Source organism: Paraphaeosphaeria sporulosa (genome assembly GCF_001642045.1).
Source record: "Paraphaeosphaeria sporulosa strain AP3s5-JAC2a unplaced genomic scaffold CC84scaffold_1, whole genome shotgun sequence".
NCBI lineage: Eukaryota > Fungi > Ascomycota > Dothideomycetes > Pleosporales > Didymosphaeriaceae > Paraphaeosphaeria > Paraphaeosphaeria sporulosa.
The window spans coordinates 1,325,214-1,349,851 of NW_017253360.1; the positions used below are offsets into that span (position 1 = coordinate 1,325,214).

Consider the following 24,638-nt stretch of genomic DNA (forward strand, 5'->3'; position numbering starts at 1 on the left):
GACAAGAACACGCGCCACGACATAGATGTCGTGGGGTCCAGGGACGATTCATCTTTCAATGACCGCACCGCCTCCTATACAGCATACCTTGTCAAGTGCTGAGGGGCCGGACGTCAAGTATCAGACCAGGAGCACGAATCGGGAAATCCATCATCGCAATAAAAGGTGCGGGGAAAGGCTCAAAAACTGGAGAAGCTTCCTCCGCCAAGGCGCTATGCACCCGCGTTACGGCAATGATCCACCCTTCATGTATTCGGTAATCCCGGGCTCCTAGCTGGTTGCTTTAGAAGCAACCTGCAGCCACGCCGTTGCTGCGCTACCAGGCTTGACCGGGACCTCCTGCTGGGACTGTATCACCGTCTTTGTTCACGGATACTGCGTGCTTTGCTTCGCGTTGCATTACTATTGAAGGGTACCTATGGTAAACTTCAATGACAAATTCGACTTCACCAGCCTATCCCTCGAACTGAGTACTGGCCCAAATAAGTGCAATCAAATTATCCTACTCGACCACCCGCCGACGACTACGATCGACAAACGCATGCAGCAGATGTACTAGTCCCAGCCAAGCACGTGCAGCATACACAGCGCCGCCCCTGCAGCTGCCCCTGTCAAACGCCCTTCCCATCCTCCACCCACCGCGGCCCTCCTAGCGTCTCTCCCCAGTATCCATATAAGCCCTACCCATGGCCCCCCTCATCCCCTCTCCCTCTCTCGCCCAAATCACAGACCTCTTCGAGGCAACAGGTGCATACCTCCTACCCCTGAACCTCCCCAAGATGTTTCCCTCACTAGGAGCCGTGACGCTGCTGGTGTCTGCGGTCCTCGGACAGGGGTACTCTACGCCGAAGGCAAATGGAACGAGCGAGTATGTGCTCAAGCAGGGACCGCTGGATACGCCGTGGACGGATAAAGTGGGAACGAACCCGTGGCCGGAGTATCCGCGTCCTCAGATGGCGAGGAGCGAATGGAAGAATTTGAACGGCGTGTGGCAGTATCGAAATGCGAGTGGGGGCGAAAGTGAGGTGGAGAGTCCGCCGTTCGGGCAAGACTTGGGGACTTCGGTATTGGTGCCGTTTTGCTTGGAGTCGGCGTTGTCTGGTAGGTTAACATTTCCCAAGCACACTCCGCTCTGGCAAAGTTGGAAGGACCTAGTGGAGGGGCATGGCTAAGGACTCCTACCTTTTCCTGTACCTCGTGTGATATTGGATTCGGGGTGGCTAATGCATTTAGGTGTGATGGGCAATTATACGATCCATAGCTGGTACCGGACGACTTTCGACGTGCTGGATTCCTGGACGGAGAGGGTGCTGCTCAACTTCGCTGCTGTTGACTACCAGGCCACAGTCTTCGTCAACGGGAAGCAGGTTGCGAACCATACGGGTGGATACTGGGCTTTTAACATCGATATCACGGACCAGCTGAACAAGAATGGGACCAACGAGCTGTGAGTTTTTCCTACCCGTCTCTACCTCTTCTGTTTTTCCTAACACAATGTTAGTGTGGTGTTTGTATTTGATCCGACGAATATGTGGCCGTACAACGTTCCGATTGGCAAGCAGAAGTTGATCCCTGAACATATCTTTTATACGCCGTGTAGTGGTATTTGGCAGACTGTATGGTTGGAATCAACGCCGGTGGAGAGCATTGAGAGACTCGATATCAATGCTGGCGCAGATGGCAAAGGTACAAATATACATTTTCATATCAAAATTCTGGGAACAACCGATTGTATACCTCGGTGCGAAAAATGCTCAGACTTTCGGTTTGACACTTTGATTATGATCATAAAATGATTTTACTAACCTGTACCAGTCGACATAACGGTCCATACCACCTCCAATGTAACTGCGACCGCTGATTTCACTTTGTACGAACCCAACACGGAACTCGTCAAATTCAAGACCAAAGTCCCCGTCAATAAGGCCCACTCTTTCGTCGTGGACTCTCCGCAGCTCTGGTCCCCGGACAGTCCTACGCTGTACAATATCACTGTCACATTGGGCAGCGATACCGTGCAGAGTTACACCGGTTTCCGAACGATATCGAAAGGCGTGATCAATGGGGTCCAAAGGCCGCTCCTGAACGGCGAATTCGTTTTTATGTTTGGAACTCTTGACCAAGGGTAAGACGGAGCTTCCCCGCCCAGTACATTGGCTAACATCTCCATTAAGTTACTGGCCGGACGGCTTGCATTCGCCACCAAGTCTTGAAGCCATGGTCTACGACCTGAAAGCTCTGAAGGAAGTCGGCTACAACATGTTGCGCAAGCATGCAAGTCTCTCCTGCTAGCCCATCTCTTCTCCAAAAGCATATCCTAAACCCTCACGCAGATCAAGGTTGAGCCCGCGCTCTTCTACCAGGCAGCGGACCAACTCGGTTTGATGCTCATCCAAGACATGCCCGCCCTATCTACATCTAGTGTATTCATCAACGATGAGACGGCGAAGCAGTGTCCTGCAGTGTCGCTCTCGCCGTCTCTGGATCCAGATACAGTGCAGAAGGAGTTCGACCGGCAGCTAGCGGTGATGGTGAACCAGTTGAAGAGCTATCCGAGTATCGTTACGTGGGTGAGTCAACATCACCAAGCGAAGTGACTTGCATCGTACTAAGGATATGAAGGTTATCTACAACGAAGGCTGGGGCCAGCCTTGGGAAGGGAACGATGGCGTCCGCAACACCAGTATCGACGGCATACTCACTGACTATGTTCGGAAAATCGATCCCACACGCCTCATTGATAGTGTAACTGGTTGGCATGACCACGGTGTCGGTGATTTCCATGTAAGTACCTTGTTTCGAGCGCAAAGATCTTTGTTAAACGGAGCAGGACAACCACCACTACTCGTCCCCGCAATGCGGAACACCCTGGTACTCGACCCCTTCCACACCGTACAACCCCGAGACCGACCACCGCATCGCCATACAGGGCGAATTCGGCGGCATCGGTCAAAACATTTCTGAAGAGCAGTGCGTTGCCCTCAAACCCCTCCTCTACCTCACATCCCCCCTAACATCCTGCCGCAGCGCCTGGAAAGTCGCCGCGTCCATCAACGCCGTCAACAATACCTACGAGCTCGACGCCACGCCCGAGCTCTGGAACTTACGCGCACATATGGTTCTCAAAGAGCTCGAGTTCCAGATCCAGGAGTACGCGTGCTCGGGCGCGGTCTGGACGCAAACGACGGATGTGGAGGGTGAGGTCAACGGGATGTTGACGTATGATCGGAGGGTGAATCGCATGGATAAGGAGATGTGGAGGAAGGATATACAGGGGCTGTATAATGCGGCCGCGAAGAGGGCTCAGACGAATGGGACGATGGGGGTGGAAGGGAGGGGCGTTGGAGGAGGGTAGATGCTTGAGGCGTGGTCGTTGTGGTTGATAATGGGGGAAGTCGGACGGCGATCTATCCCCAGTATACCTGGCTAGGTACACTGGACACAGCAATCCAATCATCGCACTAACGTGCTGTTACATTAATAAACTTGTGGTAATACACTTGCATCTTCTCGCACGACTCAAATTTGATCCAGTACTTCGTATGTACCCAACTGCGACTGGCTAGGTCATGGATTCGCTCTTCGCCCTAGGCTGCTTTAGGAGCACCCCACACCGCCCTTATTCGCTACGCCCTTCGCAGACCGAAAACACCGCCAAGTCTACAAAGGAAGGTACATTATTCCAGACATTGTGGGCAGCTATCGTAGAAGTATAGATACCGCCGTATTCCTGACCTTGGAAAGCAAAAGTTCAGCCGGATTGTTGAATTGATAGTTTGCGACCACGATGGCTCCTCAAAAAGATCCTTTTCGAAGCGCGAGGCTCATCTGTACGTACCTTTTGTATCTGGTCCACACCCTCTTATATGCGATGAGCTAGTTGCAAAACAACAACCCTATATCGACATATGAAGGGCTTAAAACTGGCAAGCAGTGCTAATTTCCGAGTAGACCGCGCCGTCCGCGGCGCAGAAGACGACGCTGTCTTCGCGGCGATCAACGACGACCCGATCGGGTACATGAACAGCAATGCCGGGAACAACCATCTCCCAGGGCCTAGCGATGCGGAAAGGTTCCGGAAGAGCATGGACGACAATTTGCTTTCTGCTGTACGTTGATATATTTCTTCGTTGATTGTCTTGCAGACACATATCATGTGATGTCCAAGGCACCTGAGCTCCTCTCATTGTGCGTGTGGGCGTTGGTGAATGGAGTTCTTCTCCCTGCAACGCTTACCCCGGAGCTTCATTTCGAGACTAATCCCCGAACAGATAATATGCCTCCCCGAAGACCTCCCTGCGCGTAAGTGCCACCTCGTAACACAACTTCCAACAACACCCTCTCAACAACACCACAGCACCCCCACCCCCAGGATCTTCCTCCACACCTGAAACCACCACCACCACAGCTAATTCTAACCCCAACCCCCGCGCCGGCACCCCCATTGGCCAGATCCACCTCAGCAATCTCTCCCCGCGCATGCGACACCACCGCAACACCGAAATCGGGATCGACATCCTGCCCGCGTACCAAGGCCGCGGCTACGGCAGCGAAGCCATCCGATGGGTGCTGGACTACGCCTTCCACCGGGCTGGCCTGCACAAGGTGCGCATCCGGGCGTTTGAGTGGAACGAGGGGGCGTGCAGGTTGTATCAGCGGCTGGGGTTCGTAGAGGAGGGGAGAGAGCGCGAGAGCTTGTGGCATGAGGGGAGATGGTGGGATGGTGTGGAGTTTGGGATGGTGGAGGGGGAGTGGAGGGCGTTGGTGGAAGAAGAGAAGAAGAAGAAGGGGGAGGAGAAGGAGGTGGTTGTATAGACTAGTTGAGCCTGGGGCTGTGCTGCGGTGTTGGCCAGCTCGTTCGTGCCTCATACTTTAGTGCTCATCAACCAGCCCAAAGTCCGTGAGAGGCAAGTGCCTAGTGCCTACGCTGGCAATGTGATCCTGATCATTTTTAGGTCATGTCGGGCATGATTGGAAGAACAGCCAAGTCTAAATACTATATCATGATCTGAGAGAGTGAATCAAGTAGTCAAGTTGGACACAAACTATAGTCAATTCCGTTAAAGATAGTAGACGGAAGTGATTCTGTGTCAACACATTTCCCGCCATGATATGACCTTTTTGGGCTTGGTAGCCTAGGGAGTCAGCTCCTAGAGGAGTTCGAACCCTTAGTGTCGGTGACGATGTCCCGCCAAGACGAAAGGGAGGCGCAAAACTCAGAACAATTGAACGCCTGGTATACATGTTTTGGATCTTTGTGATTACAGTCTGTTTTTCTTTGTTAGGATTTGGCTTGGCTGGGCCCGGAGACGTCGAAACCCCAGATTTTCTATCTCTTTGCCCAACCAAACCATTTGTAAGGAGTGTCCAATACTGATGATCAAGGCCGATCAGGTCCCTTGTCTCTCGCATATCCACCTGTGATCTCGACGCCCTCCCGTCCGCCCTCCCATTGACCCCCTTTCTCCCAGTCCATTTCTGACGCGGTATCCAGATAAGTTCGATTGAGCCAACTGGGTCTAGTGACGCCGTGTTCCAGTCGAACCCCCTTGAGTCCCACCGTAGCGAGACATCAGAAATAGGGAAATCTTCGTTCATGAAAAAGTTTAACCCTAGCTTGCGAGTTCCAGTCCGAGTCAACTCGCACCGGCAGACGGATGCTAAAAAGAGAGCCCAATCAGACACTGGACCAAGCTCTTGTGATATTTTCAGGAGTGCTTCCAGTTGTCCCATCGGTCAGCAATCGTCACACCAACACCCCACACGCCGCACGCAATAGGGAGACGCTACTGCGGATTCCCTCGGGGGGTGTTCTGTTAGAGTAGAAGCAGAAACGAAAATCCGGTTCGTGTATGACCAATTCCAGGAGCTGTTTGATGTCCACTTCATAGGGAGTCGCTTGTGTATTGTACCACTTGTAGGCCGCACGGTCCACGAAGTGTTCAAGGTTGATTTTGATGTCAAGCTTGCCACTGGAGCTCTTGTGCACCACATCACTCCCGTTCCCGTTCATATTCTCATTCATATCCTCGCTTGTATCATCGCTCAGATGTTCGCTGATGTCTTCGCTCATATCTTCAGTCAAATCGCTCGACCCTTCTACAGGAAACCACGTGTCGAAGAACCGACCGATATCCCCGGAGGTCATTGTGGCCTGATGTATCCAAGCTTACGCTCTATACAGAGGTCTATACTCCGCTCGGATTTGTCTGCTGACCTGCGTTAAAGAAAAGTAGTCGCCGATCGGCCTTTTGTGCATCTTGATCCGAGGTGCAAATGCCCTTGGTTTAGATTCCTTGCAAAATGAGTAGATGCGGTTGCGGATCTCTGCGCGAAACGATAAGAAGGGACCAACAGTCTTCACAGACAGCTGCTTCTGGTCGCGGCATTCAGCTTGGAGTTCTTTCATTCCATCCATGTCTGCGTTTCGTTTAACACCTGGCATCTTTATGCTTTTCTTCAAGCGAATGGTTATTAGCCTAAGTACGAGGATTGTTCTCACGTACGAGGATCCTGTTGTGAAAGATAGTTATGGGACATGCCTCTTTATGTTGCTCCGGCTCAGCTTGCTTCTACGTGAATCGTCTGACCTCTTGGCAGTGAACGGCCTTATCACGTGTAGCTGATGGCTATGCGTATGACTTTGGAGCTCTATAGAGGCGTCACAGGGAAATTTGACGTACGTTTGAGCAGCACTTTTAACATTGTTTGTCACTATACGCTCGTCATACACGCGATCGTCAAATCTAGAACAAACCACTCACTGGTTATGTCTCAGCCAGTTGCTATTGTTAATAACATAATCTTTTTCATTGTTGCTGACGCCATCACTCGATCAATTTTAACGTTTCCCGTTTCATACTTTGGTACCCATTTTCAAGATCAGAATGCTACTACCATCAAGCGGTCCCACCAAACATACCCACACAAACTTCCAACACTGATTACATTGCCCTTTCAGAATGGTGACAAGTCGAAAGTGCTCTTTGCAATCCCGGGTTACTGGACAGTGTGTCGTGTGTACGTAGCTTCGCAGAGACTGATGTATTGCAGGTCCCACAAGCGGTTCGATGCATACTTTTGGAGAACCATGCGTGGACCGTTGTGTCTGGTTATCACCGGATCAGCTCCATCCCACATGGTTGAGATGACAGAAAGCACTCGTAGAATTGGCGGATTGATAATCTGACGCAGGACAGCGACCGCATGTGGGATAGTTTCGTGACGTATTGCGATTGGAGTTCGGTTTTGAGTGATGAGCTTGAGGAGGATCCTATCGATGAGACGTTGGACATGCTCTGGATAACTCATGTAGACACGTGGAGAGCCTGGTCGTTCTGCATTAGCTACTATCCGCCGAAGCATGCACACGTTTTCGAGGCCGATAATAAAGGTCGTGGAGGACTGCATCCCATTGGATAAAAGGGACTGGTTCTGTAGCCCGTAGCTTAGTGGGCTCTTGGTCTCTCCGGTCTGTCGCAAATCTAATTGTGACCCTTATCCCGACCCTTTCCCAAAGCGTCTTCATCGCCTTGAGAGGACTCAACGAAGCTGAATCCCACTTGAAGCCCCAAGCATCCAACCATAATGCGACGTTCGACATAGTGATCTGCTTATCCGCCACAAATTCCAGGGACGATGTTCCATCTGCTGTGTGATTCAGCTCGCACTGACGGAAATGTGCCAGAAAGAAAGCCCACGCAGATGATGGACCTTGCTCCCGAGATGCATCGAAAAGTCTCCGCAACTGCTCCTTCACAACGTGTTTGCGATGAGATCCGTCGTCGCTGCCGATGGAGATGTCCCTATTTTTTCGTTTAGGTACTCGCAGATAAACGAAGGAAAAGCGGAATCCCGGCTCGTTTGTGGTCAGCTCCAGGAGTGGTTTGAGGTCGAGTGTGGGGATCTGAGTATGATCGTACACAGAGCCCATGATAGGATCAAGATTGATGGCGATGTGAACGTTGATGGCAGCGTTCGGTCGCTCGTCGCCCATCTCTTCAGAAGGAAAGAAGGTATTGACGAAGTGGACGACATCCCAGGGATCCATCGTGGCTCGATCTATATGTTCTCGGTGCATGTGCATGAACTCAGCTCTGATCTGCCTGTTGACTTGCGTCAGAGCGAAGTATTTGCCAATCTTATTGTAGCTTGAGTCGCTGGTTCGAGGCTTCAATGCCAGTGGCTTAGGCTCCTGGCAGAATAGATAGACGTTGTTCCGGACCTCTGCAGGCAACGCCATGAACGGACCCAAAGTCTTCAGAGCCAACTGCTTCTGGTCGTGGTACACATTTCCCCGCTTCTCCATTTCCTCTGCGTGTGTTTGTCGCTTGGTCGCAGCTTCTTTTTGCATCGCAAGCTCAGCTTGCTTCTTCCTCCGGTCTTCTAGCATAACTCGCCATTGGACTTCCCTTGCCTTGTCTTCCGCCAGGCGCATAGCTGCCAGGCTCTTGCTCAGCAAATCTGCAACACTGGAGTCATGGTTGAGATTTGGATCGGGTGTTTTGCGGCGCGGCATGGTGTGCTGAATTCCTGTGGCCGAAGGCGACCTCGCGACAGTATTAGGCTGTGGGAGATTGAGCGACTACAGAGCCACTCGTAAGCAGCGCCTGAATATATAGTCCCGGAGAGCGGAAGGTCAATAGTCGGCACGGGCAAGGCGTCGCTGAAGAGGTTGAGGCAGGAGCGCTAGCCTTGAGAAGGGTTTAGCGCATTTGAACGCGTTTGCGAGACAACTAGCAGTGACCTATAAATCCGGCTCGGTGCGCCAATGTGATACGCGAATGGTGCAGCATATGGAGCTACGGCCAAAGGTTTCCCAGAAAGTAATATTTTGGGCAGAACGCCGCATGTTCTGCCACGCCACTGAGAGAAGCTCTTTGCAGTGAATGTCTGCATCACGTGCATCGCTTGTCTTACGAGGGTCTCCCGTGCAGTCCGAAAATTCGATAGGTGTGTGGGTTACAAGTTCGACTTTTGGTTTTAGATAGTGTCAAACCTAGATCCTGTCACATTTGAAGTCACTAACTCCAGTATCGTAATGCCAATTGAGCATATCTCGAACAACGATAATGAATCTATACCAAGAATTACCTCAACAAATTCATTCTTAGTGCCCTCAATACTCGAGCATACCGAAATCACTCTACTAGCAAGATATTGGGAATTTAGATGCGTATGGCCCATTCGCCATGAGGAGTTGTGAAGAGCTAGGCGGGCTCTACCCTAATGCATAACGCGCGATGAAGCATATCTAGTCGATGTTGTGCTGTTTGGACTCTATCATTCCAGTTTCGTCCTTCACTTTTGGCTGGTACAAGATCGCCACCATCGTAGGTGAGGGTATCACTGCAACAGCATCATCTACCATCATTTGGCCAACACACCCAACTCGCGAGCCTTTCTGACGCCATGGCGGCCTGAATCGGATGCGAAATTCACAGCTCGCAGCATGACTTCTCCATCCAGGAATGCCACCCGTTCGACGTTGCGCACCTAACTTTCCGAGCCTAGCGCCAGGGCGATAGATTGAAACAGCTTCCTAACAAAGCCTAGGTCAACCATTGACCAGGTACGTGCACCATAGCGATCAATAACATCCCCACTTGTAATTGCTTGCAGCATATAAGCTTTGGTATCCCAAGTGCTTGGTGTTGCTTTGCTTCGTTGGTTCGCGTCTTGTCTTCTTTGTGCGTTCGACAATCCACTTCACTCGTCTGCTAGCTTTCAGAGGCGAGGCACACAATTCAGGATGCGAGGCTCGATCATTGTCTCAGCTGTTCTGCTGGGCTTGTCGTATGCGAAGCCGACGCTTAACCGCCGATATGTGGTCAAGGAGAGCCATCCTGTCCCGACGGAGTTTTCCCGCGTGGGAGAGGCACCAGGTCATCATTTGATGCGTCTGCAGATCGCCGTGAAGCAGGGCCAATTCGAAGTATTGGAGAAGCATCTGTGGGAGAGTAAGTCTAAAACTTGACCACACATGATACAAAACTAATATGACCAGTCTCTGATCCGGACCATGCTCGCTACGGGAAACACCTGAGTCTCGCCGAAGTCAACGATCTGGTTAAGCCAACGGATGAATCTACTGACATGGTCCGCGAATGGTTGCATGAACATGTATCGCCAGAACACATCGAGGCCAGTCCAGCTGGCGACTTTTTGTCATTCACCCTGCCGATCGCCAAGATTGAGCAGATGCTGCAGACCAACTACTCCATCTATCAGCATGAGGATGGCTCAAAGCTTGTGCGAACCCACGAATGGAGTCTACCGCTGCATTTACACGAGCATGTCTCGGCTGTGCAGCCGACTACAGCTTTCATCCGCACCGTTCCGCAGGCCAAGACATATGTTTCCGTTCCTGGAGCAGCAGAGGTTCCTACTGTCCAGACTTACGGCGGCAAGCCCACAGTCGAGAAGGTGTGCGATACCGCCGGCGTGACACCGCTTTGCCTAAGGACACTGTACGGCACCGTCGACTACAAGCCCAAAGCAGCCGGCCGCAACCAGATCGGTCTGACCAACTACCTCGGCGAGCTCAACAACCGCTCCGACGCAGCCATCTACCTGAAGAACTACCGCCCAGAAGCCATCTCCGGCGCCCAGACCTTCAAGCAAATCTCCGTCGCCAACGGCTCTCTGCAGCAGACACCCGAGACGCCCGCGCAGCTCAAAGCCGGCACCGGCGTCGAAGGAGCCCTCGACGTGCAAACCATCCTAGGCGTCTCCTGGCCAACTCCCCTCCTCGCCTGGTCCACCGGCGGCGACCCGCCCCCCTTCACCCCCGACGCAGACGACCCCACCGTAGACAACGAGCCCTATCTCACCTGGGTGAACTACGTCCTCCGCCAGCCCTTCGTGCCCCAAGTAATCTCAAACTCTTATGAAGACAACGAGCAGACCGTGCCCCTCTCGTACGCCAGGGTCGTCTGCTCGCAGTTCGCACAGCTCAGCGCGCGCGGCGTGTCCGTCCTCTTCGGCAGCGGCGACGGCGGCGTGGGCGGCGTCCAGCCCGGGGGCTCCTGCAAATCCAACGTCGACGGCAGCACGCGCTTCATCCCGCTGTTTCCGTCCAGCTGCCCGTATGTGACTTCGATCGGCGCAACCGTCGGCTTCAACCCCGAAGTCGCGGCGTATGATCCGCGCAACAAGTTCTCCACCGGCGGCGGCTTCTCAAACTACTTCCCCCAGCCCGCGTGGCAGGCTAAGGCGGTGAAGTCTTACCTGCACACCCTCGGTGACGAATTCGAAGGCCTGTACAACACGAGCGGTCGCGCGTACCCTGATCTTTCAGTCTACGGCGTCAACTACACCATCATCTGGAACGGGACGTTGAGGCGCGTGGACGGGACGAGCGCGGCGACGCCAACGGCGGCGGGTATCTTCGCGTTGTTAAACGATGCGCTGATTGCGCACGGGAAGCCTACCTTGGGCTTCCTGAACCCATGGTTGTACAAGAAGGGCAAGGCGGCGTTTGTGGATGTCACGAGCGGCAGTGCACCTGGATGCAACACAACGGGATTCCCTGCTACCATAGGTTGGGATCCTGTGACTGGGTTCGGGACACCGCGATTCGACAAGTTGTTGAAGGCTGTCGGGCTATAAATGCAGAGTGGTTTTGATTAGTAGATGTTAAATGGAAATATAAAACCAATAAAACGCAACATGATGTTTCGGAGTATCTAAAATCTCATGAGAGCGTTACTTGGACGTACGATCGTGACTTTATGATAGCATGTCATGGGTGAGCGCGCAGATTGGTCTATTAGAGCGAAAGCTAGGGTATCTTGGAATCGCACATCCCATCGCCATGCCGAGACATTACTTCATTCATCGGAATACAGGCTGATCACTTGCTGCCGCACTCTTCTGTATCGGCGGCGCAGGCGCATATGGGCCCGGATGAGGTTGATACTGTCCCGGTTGGAAGCCTTGCGGTGGCAGCGCATACCCAGGCTGTGCATATCCCTGTTGTGGATATCCTTGCTGCGGGTAGGCCTGAGGCATGGGATAGAACTGAGGGGGGGCATGCTGGTACTGCGGCGGAGGTCCTGGAGGTCCCATCTCATACACGCTCTGGAAGCCTGCGTAGCGGCCCTTTCCGCTGAGCAACCAGCCGGTACCGCCTCGAGGTTTTGCCGCGAACCATACTGCGACAATGGCTAGGAGAGAGGCAATAGCGATCGGGATGAGCATGAAGCGCATCGCTTTCTGTAAACTAAATCAGACCGAAACAATCTCAAGTTGGGGTACAAAGGCTTACCGCAGTCCCACATGCGCTCCCCGCCCACTCCTCGTCTGTGTACAGCGCATCGATTCGACACACCCACGTCTCCCGCGTATACTCTTTGCCGCCCTTCAAGTTCACTCCGCTCTGCGCCGCCTGCAGACTGCTCGTCCAGGCCAGCACGCCCACGCTCACGCCCAGTATGATGGCGTTCATCGCGATGACGCCCCAGCACCACACACGCTGGCCCGCACCCCGCGTCCCATCCACTCGACGCAGCTCCCACATGCCCGCTGCACTGAAACACGAGAGCAGTATGCCGAGCGCGCTCACGCCCAGCATCGCCCATGTCGGCGAGTAGTCTTCATCGATAATGAGGTCGGTGCCGAGGAAGAGGCCCACGGAGCCGGAGCGGAAGTCGCGTGACGTATGCGAGCGGAAGAGGGACTGGGTGACGCGCTCGAGGATGACTAACAAGGCGGAGAACGATAGCACGAGGAGGGAGGGCGCGAGGTAGAGAAAAATGCGGAGGGTGTAAGACGGCATCTTGAGGTCACTGCACGGTGGTCGAGATGTGGCGGCGATCGTAGTGTGCGCAGCGGTGCGTGTCAAGGGAGGATGGTGGGCGCGCTGTGCATGCGCATGGTGAGTGAGAAACCAGGCATCGTGACAGGCAAAGGTCGGAGCGGAGTACTGGCAGGCAGTGACAGTAGGATTAAACGAGGCTGTGCTTTCCTTGGTTGCTTGGCAACGGTTGCAAGTTCGCTGGACTGGTAACCTTGGGGAGGTGCGATAGGTACCGTTCCCCAACTGCAAGCAAGTCTCTAGCATCACAGTCCAGTTAGAGATTTATTTTCGAGTCAGCTCAACTCTCTTATATCAGCGGCCATTGTCGTAGTCTCGTCGCTCTCTGCTTTCACTTCGCCACTGGAGCAACTGGCGTAGGGGTCTTCCAAGGTCACCCTAGTACCCGTATAGATTGATGTGCTCATCCGTCGACTCTTTCAACTTCTTGTTCTCCTTGATTAGCATCGCCCGAATCGCCCATGCACACGCGATGCTCAGCAGCGCGAACCCAGCACTCGCACCAAACCCAATACCGTACCGGGGCGAATCAGAATCCGGCCACAGGTACGCGCCGTAGATGTATCCAATCTGGCCTCCCACATTGGTCATAGCCAGGACAACAGCCTTCTTTTCTTTCGTCTGGCTCAGTGTGGACGATGCCCAGCCGATGATGACCGAATTGACTGAGTAGGCGCCCACAGGGAAGATGAAGCACGCGATATAGCGACCAGCCGTGTTCATAGTGCTGGCTGCGATTACAAATCCTACAATGGCAACGAAGAGACCGGCTGTGATGTGCCAGGTGCGCTCGTGCAGGCGTCCGGAGCTCCATCCAGTCCAAATGCCCGCAGCACCAGCGAAGAGGAACGGTGGGCATGTGAGAACGAGTGTGACGGTCCTGTTGAAGCCAAGGGTTTTAACGACGCTGTTTGTTGTCAGCCTCCCACTTCTCATTGCTACATCTGCGACTATGGACACTTACGTGGGAAAGAATGAGTTGAACGAACAAGCGCTCAAGTGGAAGTTTTGCATCAAGCAGAAGAGCCAAGTTCGCTTGTCCTTGCACGCCTGCTTGAGGCCTTCCATCATGCTGACTTTTTCTCCCGAGTCGCCGACACGGTCGCGCTCCATGCGGTCGTGGGCCATCTGCCGCTCTTCGAGAGTAAGCCAGGAGGTCGTCAGAGGAGTGTTGGGGAGCAAGAAGAAGCCGAAGATTGCCACGAAAGCTGTTACTGCACCCTCCCTGGCGAAAGTCAATACATCATCTAAAATACATAGGGAGATAAGACTTACACAATGAAAAGCCATCGCCAGCCGGCAATTCCTCTCAGACCATCCATACCAGCAAACACACCGGCCGCAATCAGCCCCGAGAAGCCAGTCGCCAGAATCTGGGCACAGTACAGCAGTGCAATTCTGGTGGCAACCTCTGTCCACTCGTCAGCTCAACTCAACTTCAGAATTTATCGATATACCTTTCCGTGTATAGAAGATACTTAGCATGTACGTTGCACCTGGATAGAACGGCGCCTCCGTAATCCCCAGGAAGAATCTACACGCCACCAGCCCGCCAAAATTCTGCACCAGCGCCGTACATCCAGATACAACGGCCCACACGAGCATCCACGCGCTCATGTAGATGCCTGGCTTGATCCGTGTTATCAACATATTGCTTGGCACCTGCCTATACTCGCGGGTACAAAGTCAGTTGAGTCACAAATGTGGGTGTAAGTACAACTTGTCTAGGTCAAAGACATAGCAACTGTGTACCGGGGTGTATCGTACATCAGGACGTAACCGACGAACAAGATCGAGACTGTAGTGTTGAACTGAACGCCCGACATGCCCAGGTCGTCCTCGAGGTTGTTGAGGCGGGCTTGTGCGATGGCATTGCGATCTACGTAGTTCTATTCATGGCGTTAGCACATATGGCTATAAGATATTCCTGCTCGGTTCTTTAGGAAGCTTTCTTGGCGAGGCTTGGTGGGCTTCACTGGCGAAGCTCACGTTTCTACCTCAGCAAACATCGAGATTTGACTCACAAGGAAGTACATGGTGCACAGCGTAGGCTGTTTTTGTTAGCCTCATGCGCCAAAGAGCATGGGCTCCGATCGAGAGAGCGCCGGGTCATACCATGAGTCTCCAGTCAATCTTCCTCACAAGCGCAATCTCTTTTGGATCCGTTTTCGCTACGCTGCCTGTGTAGTCGGCATTATCGCCTGCGACTGGCTTGACGCTCTCGAGGTCCGCTTTCTCCTCGTATTGCCTTGTGTTCTTCTCGCCCTCGATGATCGCTTCTGCATTCTTAGCCGCCATGATGCCTTTCTCTCAAAGGAACGATCTGGGGAACTGGGTCTACAAGTGGGCAGGCGAGCTCGAAGAAGTTCAGCTCCGCGATGCTGGGAGGAGTGGGGTGATCCTACCAGGTCTGGCATGAGCTGAGAGGCTGCTGGCAATGCAACCTTCAAGTACATTATGTATGTGGTGCAACCACACCGTACGCAGCATCGCCTTGGCAACAGTTCCACCCTCCCTTGGCAGCAATCCTACTCCAGGTATACCGAGTCTTACCCCGCACCATACAACGGTGAAAGACCCCTGCACAAAGTGATATTCAGCGCGCCGAGAACTCGCCCCGGTCGCATCCCCAGAACGTCCACAATTGAAGATCCGGGGACGACGACAATCACACGGTCGGTCACAATTCTGCATCCGTGCCAAGTTGTGCCAGGGCGGAACGCTTGCAGCTTGTTCTTTGCGACGAATGGGAACGTAGGCACCAGGTCGAATGTCTCGGCGGAATAGTGCATACATGTCTGGGCAACACACGACCGCCTCTTCGGTGCATCAACACCGCATCGTGCGAACATGACGGGGCTTGTGTATGCCCAGTCTTGCGTGTAGCGTTGTGACTCTGGTCTGCGGGCAGTCGATTGCATGCGTAAACCATGCCAACTTACGTTGTCGGCGGAGGTTAGGGGCTTTTCAGTTACGAAGTGAGATGTCAGAGTGATAAAATTGAATGGTATAGGAGAGCGGAGCTGCCTAGAGAAGGCTAGTGCGCACCGCTCGCGCGCCACGGCCCCTTCCGTTCCTGGCAACCAGCAGTAGGATGATGTACAGAGTGTTGTTGAGAATCTCTACTGCCTCTCGTGCGCAGTCTCGGGCGCCAGATTGGAGATCCAACAGGTACACGCATAGTGATATTTGACAGCATCGAACTTCTGGGTTTTCTATTATATCATAACTCGAACTACAACAGATTGCCAATGTCTTCCTCCAAATTGAGTCTGATCCACTTCGAAAGATGGTCTGTACTACAACCCGGGGTGTTTAATAATTTTGAGCCAGCGAGCACCGCAAGCGTACGCAAGGCTTGCTGTATTTAATTTTTACTCTTGTACAACATTGTTCCATGGATGCAGTGCTAACGGGTACGTCAACTCTGTTGGAGGCTCCCGGGCCCTCATGTCGTTCCGTTGATCTAGCAACCATCCTACCCGAGCCTGAATAACATTTTTGACATCCAAAATCTTCTCAACTTTGCAGCCAAATTCCACAATCGAAATCGCCCTCAAGGATGCCATAGAGCCTTGGAGACACATCGAAATGATAGCAGCGGGCATGCCTTCACCAGGACGGGGAGGTCTGTGCGATAACCCCGCGGAAGATACTGGAATATGTGCTTTTTGTAGAGCTGTATCCTGGAGTGCATGCTGGAGGGCATACTGGAGAACGAGCGCTTCTTCACCAGGGTGGTCGCCACCAATGTCAAGTTGAAAACCTCCAGTTGGCGTAAGAAGCGATGGTAAGACTATTGCTTCGCTAGTCCACGGTTTGATTGCCAGTGAGGTTGCACCGTAGGGGGGCGGAAGTAGTGACATCCTTGGGAAACCCACGGTGTAATGTTTAGAGGAACATGGTCGTCATTAGTTGGCATCACAGCAGCGTCCCAGAAATAACGATCTCGTACGATTTTGGTCATGAGCGGATCCCGGTCCGAGGCGACGGAATCCAGGAAAGCTCAATCATACCGGAGGGGACCTACAGTTGCCGTCAAGAAATGACGATGTAGTGAGTTCACTTGACCCCACGGAAATTGTTTGCATATGCGTGGGAGGCTGCTGTCAGATGTAGGGCAAAGGACTGCTTGGAACGCCGGAAATATATTGCAAATGTTCTGGACATCTTCTTGAGATAGGCCATACCCCTTTGCGGTACAAGGTCACTATCATCTGTTCGAGCCATTCCGACTTGCTGGGAACGAATTCTGGTCTTGCTGTTGTGGTCCTGTGTCGTCTTGATACCAGATAGCGAAGTGGGTCGCGTTGTCTCGTAATGCTACTCCCCTTATTTCGGTCACAATCTGCGCACATGTGATTGTGAGCGCTGGGTCTATCGGCTGCTCATCTCTGCGGCTCAGTCTACCGGAGTTGAAATCATAGTGGTAACCGTCCACGCATCGAAAGAACCCTTCGTACATGATGTCCCGTGTTGTGCGGGTGTAGATATGGCGGGCACCTTCTTTCGTCTGTTAGGGTTAGGCAGTGTGTTCGAGGAACGTGCGAAGGACTGCCTATTTATCTCATTGTGGAAATCCGTCCTCTGGAACCACTAAGTGTTCCGTTGACTACAGCTTGTTCGTACGTGACCTAGGCAGCGACCTGGTCAGCATGGTGGAGTAACGTCCCTGGGTTTTGTTGAGCCCACGGCGCACAAATTGCGTTCCGTAAAGAGAGCTGGTGTGGCCTTATAGAGAGGTAACAGTGGGCACACTCTTGGGGGGCAGATGGGAGGTGACTGTCCTACCTTCGATTCCTTAGGGGTTTTTTTTTTCATCTTTAGAACCAATGCTGTGGTCTCAGAATAGACATGTCAGCTTGCAGTAATAATACGATCAATATACAGTCCAGTAAGTCCACCAAGCCCGTGAACGCGTCGGTGACAGGTGAAGTTTATCTGGAGTTGGCTGCTTCCACCATTGATAATGCGAACAACTCAATTGATCACATGCAGACTCCCTCTAGAAAGATCTCAGCAAGCTCTACTACTCGTTCAGATCGCAAAACCCGGGTGCAATCGTTCGCGCAGCGCTTGCAAACACAAATTGATCGCGCCAACATCCGCCTACTCCCGCCAATCGGTCCAACGTCCTCAACATCTTCTCTCCATCGGCATACCAGCGCGTCCACGATATAAATTGCCCTACGAGTGCATATACAGAATTGACAACATCTCACATAGTGTTCCAGGAACCTCGGCGAATGTTAGTTTACCCTGCTCTAGTCTAGACCATATTCTACCGTTGATGATGCAAGTCAAGCCCCCAGCCGCCTTGGCAAGGGTCCACACGCACGCGTTCCCACCAGGAACCGCGACGTCGTTGAGCTTTGTGGGGTAGAAATTGTCTCGTCCTACACATAGTATCGGATGCAGCGTGCCGCGACCAAGGTGGTGTGAGTGACGTAGGAAGAGACGCGAGGAATAAAATGGAACGCTGGGGACATGGTGTCACCGCGTGGATCCTGGTGAATTGAATTATCTTGGGTTGCTATTGCTTCGTGCTGCTTTTCTTGAAACTTTGAAACAATTGAGAGGAATCAAACATGCGCTTCACAACATTCCTCACCGCAGCGAGCGCAACGACTGCGTCAGCGCTCTATCTCCCCCGCTCATCCTCCTCCTCGCAAACCCCCCTCGTCCAAGACGCGCTGTACGACGGGTCCGTCCTCCCCTCCCCATAACCCCTTCCATCCCCACCACCTAACCCATCGAACAACCCACAGCCACTGCTTCTACCCCCGCCCAACTCCCAACTTCAACCTCACCGCCTACCTCGGCACCTGGTACCAAGTCGCCGGCACGCCCTTTGGCCCAACCGCCGGCGCCCGCTGCGTGACCGCCGAGTACGCCCTCAACCCCAACGGCACCGTGCGCGTGGTCAACACGGCCGCCGTGGGGCCGCAGGAGATCCGCATCGAGGGGACGGCGACGCCCGTCGACGCTGCCTACGCGCGGGCGGGCGCGTTCAAGGTCGAGTTCCCGAGCACGCCTGCCGGGGGATGCGAGGGGCCGAATTACATTGTGCAAGGTATGTCTATGTCGAGGGGATGGAGATAGGACCCAGGGTCGAGCTGGAAGAAAGACCGAGGCTAATGGATGGTTGGGTGGCGTAGAATTCTGCACCGACCATGCGCTGGTGCAGACGCAGAACTGGACGACGCTGTATGTGCTGAGTCGCGAGCGGGAGCCGGCGCCTGCGCTGGTGGATGTGAGTCTCCCTCCTACGCAAGGTGTAGTTCGTGACAGGAGAGGTGCTGATGTTTGCAGGCTTGGATTGACCGCGCTGTTGCGCTTGGGTCAGACAGGGCGCGGATAGGGAAGTTCAATCAGACGGGGTGTTAGGGGGTGGTTGGAGGCACACAGCTATACAGGCTGATGTACAGTACAATAGTCCGATATGTAATGATAATGTGAACACGGCAACGCTGTCCCAGTGCAAGTGACAAGTACCGAATGGGTGTATAGTTCGGGAATTACACACGCTCTAATGCTATGCTATCCTGGCGCCGACGCCATCAAAGGTAAGACGAGATGCAGTACTTCCCAACATGCCATACCGAACCAAGCCAAAGCCAACTCCTCGCGATGCAAATAGACCTCTAAATCACGCTGACTTGGGTTGTGCCTTCAGCTCCTCCAGCTTCTCCACCTGTCTCTTGAGCATGACTGTGGCACCCAAACTGATCCGTCGTAGGCCGTCGCGCTCCTCGTTGTTGTCCTGTGCACTTCGTTCGAGCACCGCTTTTGACGCTTCGATGGCTTTGTCAAGCAACCGCGGCGCACCTTCGTCCTCGTTCCGGTAGAGGTATCGCAGTTCCTCGGCAAAGGGCGCAACATCTTTGGTAAGAGCATGCACGATGAACGCCCTCGTCCGGAAATACGAGCGCTCGGTGTACAGCGCGCTGCTCGGCCTCGTTTCTTGTGCTTGACGATGGACGTCGTACCCCGCCTCATTATAGTAGGGGTCCTTGACCAGCACCAAGCCCATGATACTCACAAGAACCTGGAGTAACGTGCTCTTTCCCGGTGTCCAACTCTCGTTACGCTCGTCTGCATGCCACGTGCCCAACAAACTCAGACAGATCTTGCCGTCCTCGTATAGGTTGGGGTTTACGGGTCCGTTGCCGTTGGTCCAGCTGTGAAAAAAAGCTTCGGGCGCGAATTGTGGATAGTCCGACGAGAGATAGAAGTCGATGACGAAGGGCGCATATTCGTAGGGAGTGTCTTCAGGTCCGATCATCAGGACGCGGAGCAGATCCATGCGTGATTCCCATGTGCGGACGAAGATGTTTGGAGGAAGCGAGGTGCGGAGGATTTTGTGTTCTTTGGCGATGCGGCGCATGGAAGATGACGATGAAGCCGGGCTCTTTGTGATATAGTGATGGTCGTTCGGCGGCGGGGTATCTAAAATTAAGAAAGGCTCGGGGCCAGTGCATGTTATCGCGTCTGACGGCGGATGTGATGCTCCGTTAGTGTCCTCGACAGCTGCTGTAGTTCCATTACTCTGCGCTTGTGGAGGTTGAGGTGCTTTGTCAGCGTCCGAGTGTGCATCAGGAGTGGTATTCGAGGTTGCAGCATCGTCTGAACGAACAAGATCGGGCATGGAGATGTCGCCATCAGAATCCTCTTCATCTTCTGTCGACCAATCCTCTTCATTGCCCTCGATAGGCTCGCCATCCATGCCCTCATACTCGATCCACATCTCATTAAAGGACGCAGAATCGAAGTCTGAGACGCTCTCCTCCTCATCCGAATCCTCTTCATCATCGTCTTCTGAGCCCTCCATGCCGAGATTGTCCATGTCACTGCTGTATGCCAGTGTGACCCTTTCGGAAGGTACACGGACATCAAGAGTCGGTTCCGCAGCACCCAGCCTAACTGTGATCTTGCCGTCTAGGCCTAGATCTATGACCTCTCCGAACCATGAAGGTCCTTGCAGATTGTTGGGCAGCACTTGAGGCTCGATAGAGTTAGGGTGAACGAGTACGAAGTCGCCGCGTCGGCGGGTCAAGCTCGGAGACGAGCGAATGTCATATAGACTAACATCTTCTGTAGCTTCGCACAGCTTCCCGGTTTCCGAGGGAGGTATTATGTCTTCGTCGAGAAATTGGATAGTGGGATTCTCGAACCATCGAACTGTAGCTATCCGGTCGTGTGACTTGACAGCCTGTACGATGCCAACCTTCGCTGGTCTGAAAGTCCAGGGTACATCAGGTCCCGGGCCCTCAGCTTCTTCCTTGGTGCATATGACTTCCCCTGGCCAGACCTCGTCGTCATCTTCCACGTTGGGATCGGGGATCAACGAGGGGCTCAGATCTTCGGTAACAGTGAGATCCTGCCATTGCACCGTGACCTTTGTGTGTGTTTGCATTACGTGGAAAACATTCATATCGTATCCCAAGGTTTCTGTGCGCATCTGTCGTGTGACCTTTCCCTGTGGGTAGCCATTCGGCAGGGTCACCGAACCGTCGTATTTGACCGCTGCACCTGCAATGTCTTTAAATCGCACGCGGTCCCCGACGGCAACTTCTGCGACCTGGTAAGACCGGTCGGTACCATTTGCAGCGAGAGGCAACGAAATGTCGGCTGAACGTGCTGCGTCGTATATGCGGAAACTGGGATCTTCCATTTCGTCGGTGAAGAGACGAGCAGGGGGCTCCTCATGCTCCTCCGGTGCGCCAGGGCCGATTCTCCTCGTCAGCCACCGTACGTCAATCCAGACGGTTCGTGTCTCAACGACCGTTCCGTGGGGGCGCACGTTGGGGTCGAAAGCACCGTATCTCCAGCGACCTCTCCGCAAGTTGCCCTTTTTCGTCTTCACCATGTCCCCGACGCTCAGGCGCTCAATCATGAGATCTTCGTATTCCAAATCTTCCGGGTCTTCCACGACGACCACCGAGTTGTTTGCCAGCTTGATGGCGACCTCGTCAAAGACCTGGTCTATGCGACCAACCCAGTCCCCGTAGACAACCAGGGCCCCTTCAACGTATTCGTGCACGTTGATGAGCTCTTCTGCGGGGACGACGCGTATCGAGTGGTCCTCGCTGAGGGCTTGGTGGAGGTTGGCGGGGTTGAACATAGTCGCGGGGAAGAGGGTGCACACGGCCTTGGTCCCAATGACGGTGCCGCTCATGGCATCTTTGAAGGTGCGCTTGACGACATCGCCGACATACAAGGCCCTGTCGAGCAGCTCCAGCCGTGCTTCGGGGATAAGCTCCGTCTTGTATTTGGTCTGCCAGGACACGAGGACGGTGCCTTTCGGGGGGATGCCGCTCCACATGAACTTGTCAAAGTCATCGGCCGAGACCTGGTCGTGGCGCTCAATGTCCTCGCCATAGTCACGCTGGGGCCGCGGAGAGTGGCTGTCGACATCGCCAAAGCAGCGGTCTACCACGCCAATGCTGAGCTTGTCGCCCTTCAAGCCCACCGTGTCTTCGACGCAGAAGACGACGTCGGCCGGGCGGCTGCCCATGTGGGCTTGCGGCGCTGCGGTCCCGGCGGCAGGACGTGGGCTGGCGGCACTCGGCGGCGAAAGGTCAGCCTCGGCGGAGAGAAAGACGACGTTGGCAACCGGCGACACTGAGGGCGCAGAATCGGCGGGCGTGGCGGGGCTGTCGGAGAGGAAGCGGTCGGCGAAGAGGTCGGCGAGAAAGCGTTCGACGGTGCTGCGGCGCTCGGCGGGCGCGTCTGTGTCGAGGGCGTCTTGGTGTCGAGGCGTGTTGCTGGCCATGTATCGGGAGCGCAGACGATTGTGTTCCTGGTGTCGCGCTGGCGGCGCGGGCTGGCCATGTGAAGAATAGCGGGCTTTCGCCATTCATCGGCCATGCACGGTCCTGGCCCCGGTTGCGGCCTGGCTCGACACTCGGCCGGCTCCCACACGCTGTGCAGAGGCAGCCTGTCCAGGCGCAGGGCACAATCAACATGGCCGACCCGCTGTACGAGCTGCTGATCCCCTACTTCGATGCCCACGACACCCACGCACGCCCGCCGCCAAACGATGGCATCACCAACGCCTATCTCGCGCGTCTGACCACGCTCCCGCTCGCCGCCCTCACATCGTCCGAGCCGCAATCGCTCGCGCAGAGCACGCAGTCTGTCCTGCGCTCCCTCCAGGCTCTCTCCAAACGCTCACACAAGCCCATAATATCATCCACCGACCACCTCGCCCACTTGCGCCATGTCCTCCCCACAATCGGCCGCGACGCACGCACCGTGCAGCAAGAGCTGCCCAGGCTGGAAAGCGCAGCGCAGAGCTTCTCGCAGAAGTACAGCAAGAGCGCCGACAACGCCATCCTAGACCGGCGGAGGAGCGCCATGCTGCTGGCCAGGAATGTCGACAGGGTCTCGGACGTGCTGGATCTGCCCACGCTGCTGTCCTCGGCCATATCGTCGTCGACCGCGCCCACGCAGGCCGCTACGGCTACGGCTGCTGCCAATGCGAACTATGCCTCAGCGCTAGATCTCCATGCGCACATCAAGCGTCTGTCCACGCTGTATCCAACCTCGTCGCTGATCTCATCACTCTTGTCTCAAGCCGAGCAGGAGATGAAGACCATGACGACCAATCTCATCGCGTCCCTGCAATCGCAAGGCATCAAGCTCGCCGGCGCCATGCGCACCATCGGCTGGCTGCGGCGTGTAGCCCCGGAGCTCGACGAGTCGTGGTCCACGCGCACCACCGGCAGCGGCAGCGGCGAAGGTAGCCTGGGCGCCCTCTTCCTCGTCTGCCGTCTCGCCTGCCTCGAAACCATGCTCTCTGCGCTCGACCCTCTGCGCGACCTCGCAGACCAAGAGACTGAGAAGCGCACCAGCGGCAGCAAGAACCAAGATGCCGCCTGGGCCGTCGGCCAGCAGACGGAGAAGTACCTCAAGAAGTACCTCGAGGTTTTCCGCGAGCAGAGCTTCGCCATCATATCCATGTACAAGTCCATCTTCCCGTCGGCGCTGCCTGCCCCGGGCTCGGAGGACAGCCCCGCGCCCGCAGTCCAGCCTACGCCCGCGGCAAACCCGCTCCAGCCCATTCCCTCCGCGCTCGCGACGTTCCCCCTCCATCTTGTAGACATGCTGTTCGACACGCTGCGCACATACCTGCCCAACGTGCAAGACCGCTCCTCACGCGACTCTCTGCTCACACAAGTTTTATACTGTGCAGGCTCGTTAGGCAGACTAGGAGGCGACTTCAGCATCATGATCGCGCTGCTTGAAGAAGACCTGCGCGCCGCTGTGGACGACGCCGACGAAGAGCTCGAAGAGGAGTGGGTCGAGGTCATGAAGAAGCACCGCGTGCAAGCCAGCAGGCTGGAGCTGCTGGCCTCGGGCGTGGGCGCCGGACGCACGACACCCCCGGTCGAGCGTGTGGTTAGTCCCAGTCATTAGAAAAGGCGACACACATGTACTTTTCATGTAGGGTTCAGCAAGCAAAAGATTGAGCCGAAAAGGCTGCCTCCCAACACCACCTACTCCATTCCCCCGCTCCTTGGTGATCGTGAAGGAACAGCATGCCATGCACCAGCTTATGTAGCGTAGCGTATCCATCCAACCTGCCGCTTGCCTTCCTTCCCCCAACGACGGTCCAACACCCGCCATCCCCGTGCGAGGCCTAACCTTATCAGCGCGCTCCAGAAAGGCAGAACGCCCGAGAGGCCCGGATGTTGTACGACGCGAAGCAGTGAGGCGACGCGCTAAAGAACCCGAAAGCGCGACCTTTTCGTGATTCGTTTCCGCGGAGCCAGGCCGTGCCGAGCTGAGCGAGTGCCCAGCTCAGCTCAGCTGAGGC

General features: G+C 54.5%; 10 protein-coding genes across 10 annotated transcripts; 5 read left to right on the top strand and 5 right to left on the bottom strand.

Moving 5' to 3' along the window:
* Positions 1 to 480: 480 nt before the first annotated feature.
* CC84DRAFT_41006 (putative hydrolase) lies at positions 481 to 3,429 on the top strand. Its single transcript, XM_018186094.1, has 9 exons — positions 481 to 1,101; positions 1,234 to 1,447; positions 1,502 to 1,686; positions 1,816 to 2,125; positions 2,175 to 2,274; positions 2,334 to 2,570; positions 2,623 to 2,784; positions 2,831 to 2,970; positions 3,028 to 3,429. Exons 1-9 carry the CDS (start codon positions 687 to 689, stop codon positions 3,353 to 3,355), a joined length of 2,091 nt encoding a protein of 696 aa, XP_018041981.1. The 5' UTR covers positions 481 to 686; the 3' UTR covers positions 3,356 to 3,429.
* Positions 3,430 to 3,657: 228 nt separating this feature from the next.
* Positions 3,658 to 5,003, top strand: CC84DRAFT_1107272 (acyl-CoA N-acyltransferase). The gene is made up of 4 exons (XM_018175169.1): positions 3,658 to 3,830; positions 3,952 to 4,109; positions 4,272 to 4,302; positions 4,358 to 5,003. Exons 1-4 carry the CDS (start codon positions 3,788 to 3,790, stop codon positions 4,813 to 4,815), a joined length of 690 nt encoding a protein of 229 aa, XP_018041982.1. The 5' UTR covers positions 3,658 to 3,787; the 3' UTR covers positions 4,816 to 5,003.
* Positions 5,004 to 5,746: 743 nt separating this feature from the next.
* On the bottom strand, positions 5,747 to 6,148 carry CC84DRAFT_1211272 (uncharacterized protein; the record flags this gene model as incomplete). Its single annotated transcript, XM_018182363.1, has 1 exon — positions 5,747 to 6,148. One exon carries the CDS (start codon positions 6,146 to 6,148, stop codon positions 5,747 to 5,749), a length of 402 nt encoding a protein of 133 aa, XP_018041983.1.
* A 1,194-nt stretch (positions 6,149 to 7,342) lies between these two features.
* Positions 7,343 to 8,518, bottom strand: CC84DRAFT_1170496 (uncharacterized protein; the record flags this gene model as incomplete). The annotated part of the gene is made up of 1 exon (XM_018179859.1): positions 7,343 to 8,518. One exon carries the CDS (start codon positions 8,516 to 8,518, stop codon positions 7,343 to 7,345), a length of 1,176 nt encoding a protein of 391 aa, XP_018041984.1.
* Positions 8,519 to 9,751: 1,233 nt separating this feature from the next.
* CC84DRAFT_1254054 (tripeptidyl peptidase-like protein) lies at positions 9,752 to 11,610 on the top strand (the record flags this gene model as incomplete). Its single annotated transcript, XM_018184433.1, has 2 exons — positions 9,752 to 9,959; positions 10,007 to 11,610. 2 exons carry the CDS (start codon positions 9,752 to 9,754, stop codon positions 11,608 to 11,610), a joined length of 1,812 nt encoding a protein of 603 aa, XP_018041985.1.
* Positions 11,611 to 11,835: 225 nt separating this feature from the next.
* On the bottom strand, positions 11,836 to 12,778 carry CC84DRAFT_1211275 (uncharacterized protein; the record flags this gene model as incomplete). Its single annotated transcript, XM_018182364.1, has 2 exons — positions 11,836 to 12,216; positions 12,269 to 12,778. The coding sequence occupies 2 exons, from the start codon at positions 12,776 to 12,778 to the stop codon at positions 11,836 to 11,838; spliced, it is 891 nt and encodes a 296-aa protein (XP_018041986.1).
* Positions 12,779 to 13,195: 417 nt separating this feature from the next.
* On the bottom strand, positions 13,196 to 15,115 carry CC84DRAFT_1182535 (MFS general substrate transporter; the record flags this gene model as incomplete). The annotated part of the gene is made up of 6 exons (XM_018180639.1): positions 13,196 to 13,724; positions 13,782 to 14,042; positions 14,093 to 14,228; positions 14,275 to 14,483; positions 14,585 to 14,706; positions 14,933 to 15,115. 6 exons carry the CDS (start codon positions 15,113 to 15,115, stop codon positions 13,196 to 13,198), a joined length of 1,440 nt encoding a protein of 479 aa, XP_018041987.1.
* Positions 15,116 to 18,079: 2,964 nt separating this feature from the next.
* CC84DRAFT_1159109 (Calycin-like protein) lies at positions 18,080 to 19,277 on the top strand. The gene is made up of 4 exons (XM_018177141.1): positions 18,080 to 18,521; positions 18,586 to 18,890; positions 18,976 to 19,070; positions 19,130 to 19,277. Exons 1-4 carry the CDS (start codon positions 18,406 to 18,408, stop codon positions 19,202 to 19,204), a joined length of 591 nt encoding a protein of 196 aa, XP_018041988.1. The 5' UTR covers positions 18,080 to 18,405; the 3' UTR covers positions 19,205 to 19,277.
* Positions 19,278 to 19,466: 189 nt separating this feature from the next.
* CC84DRAFT_1079240 (uncharacterized protein) lies at positions 19,467 to 22,334 on the bottom strand (the record flags this gene model as incomplete). Its single annotated transcript, XM_018173834.1, has 1 exon — positions 19,467 to 22,334. One exon carries the CDS (start codon positions 22,332 to 22,334, stop codon positions 19,467 to 19,469), a length of 2,868 nt encoding a protein of 955 aa, XP_018041989.1.
* Positions 22,335 to 22,726: 392 nt separating this feature from the next.
* On the top strand, positions 22,727 to 24,316 carry CC84DRAFT_1159111 (Dor1-domain-containing protein). Its single transcript, XM_018177142.1, has one exon. It carries the CDS (start codon positions 22,784 to 22,786, stop codon positions 24,236 to 24,238), a length of 1,455 nt encoding a protein of 484 aa, XP_018041990.1. The 5' UTR covers positions 22,727 to 22,783; the 3' UTR covers positions 24,239 to 24,316.
* The last annotated feature ends 322 nt before the right edge of the window (positions 24,317 to 24,638 follow it).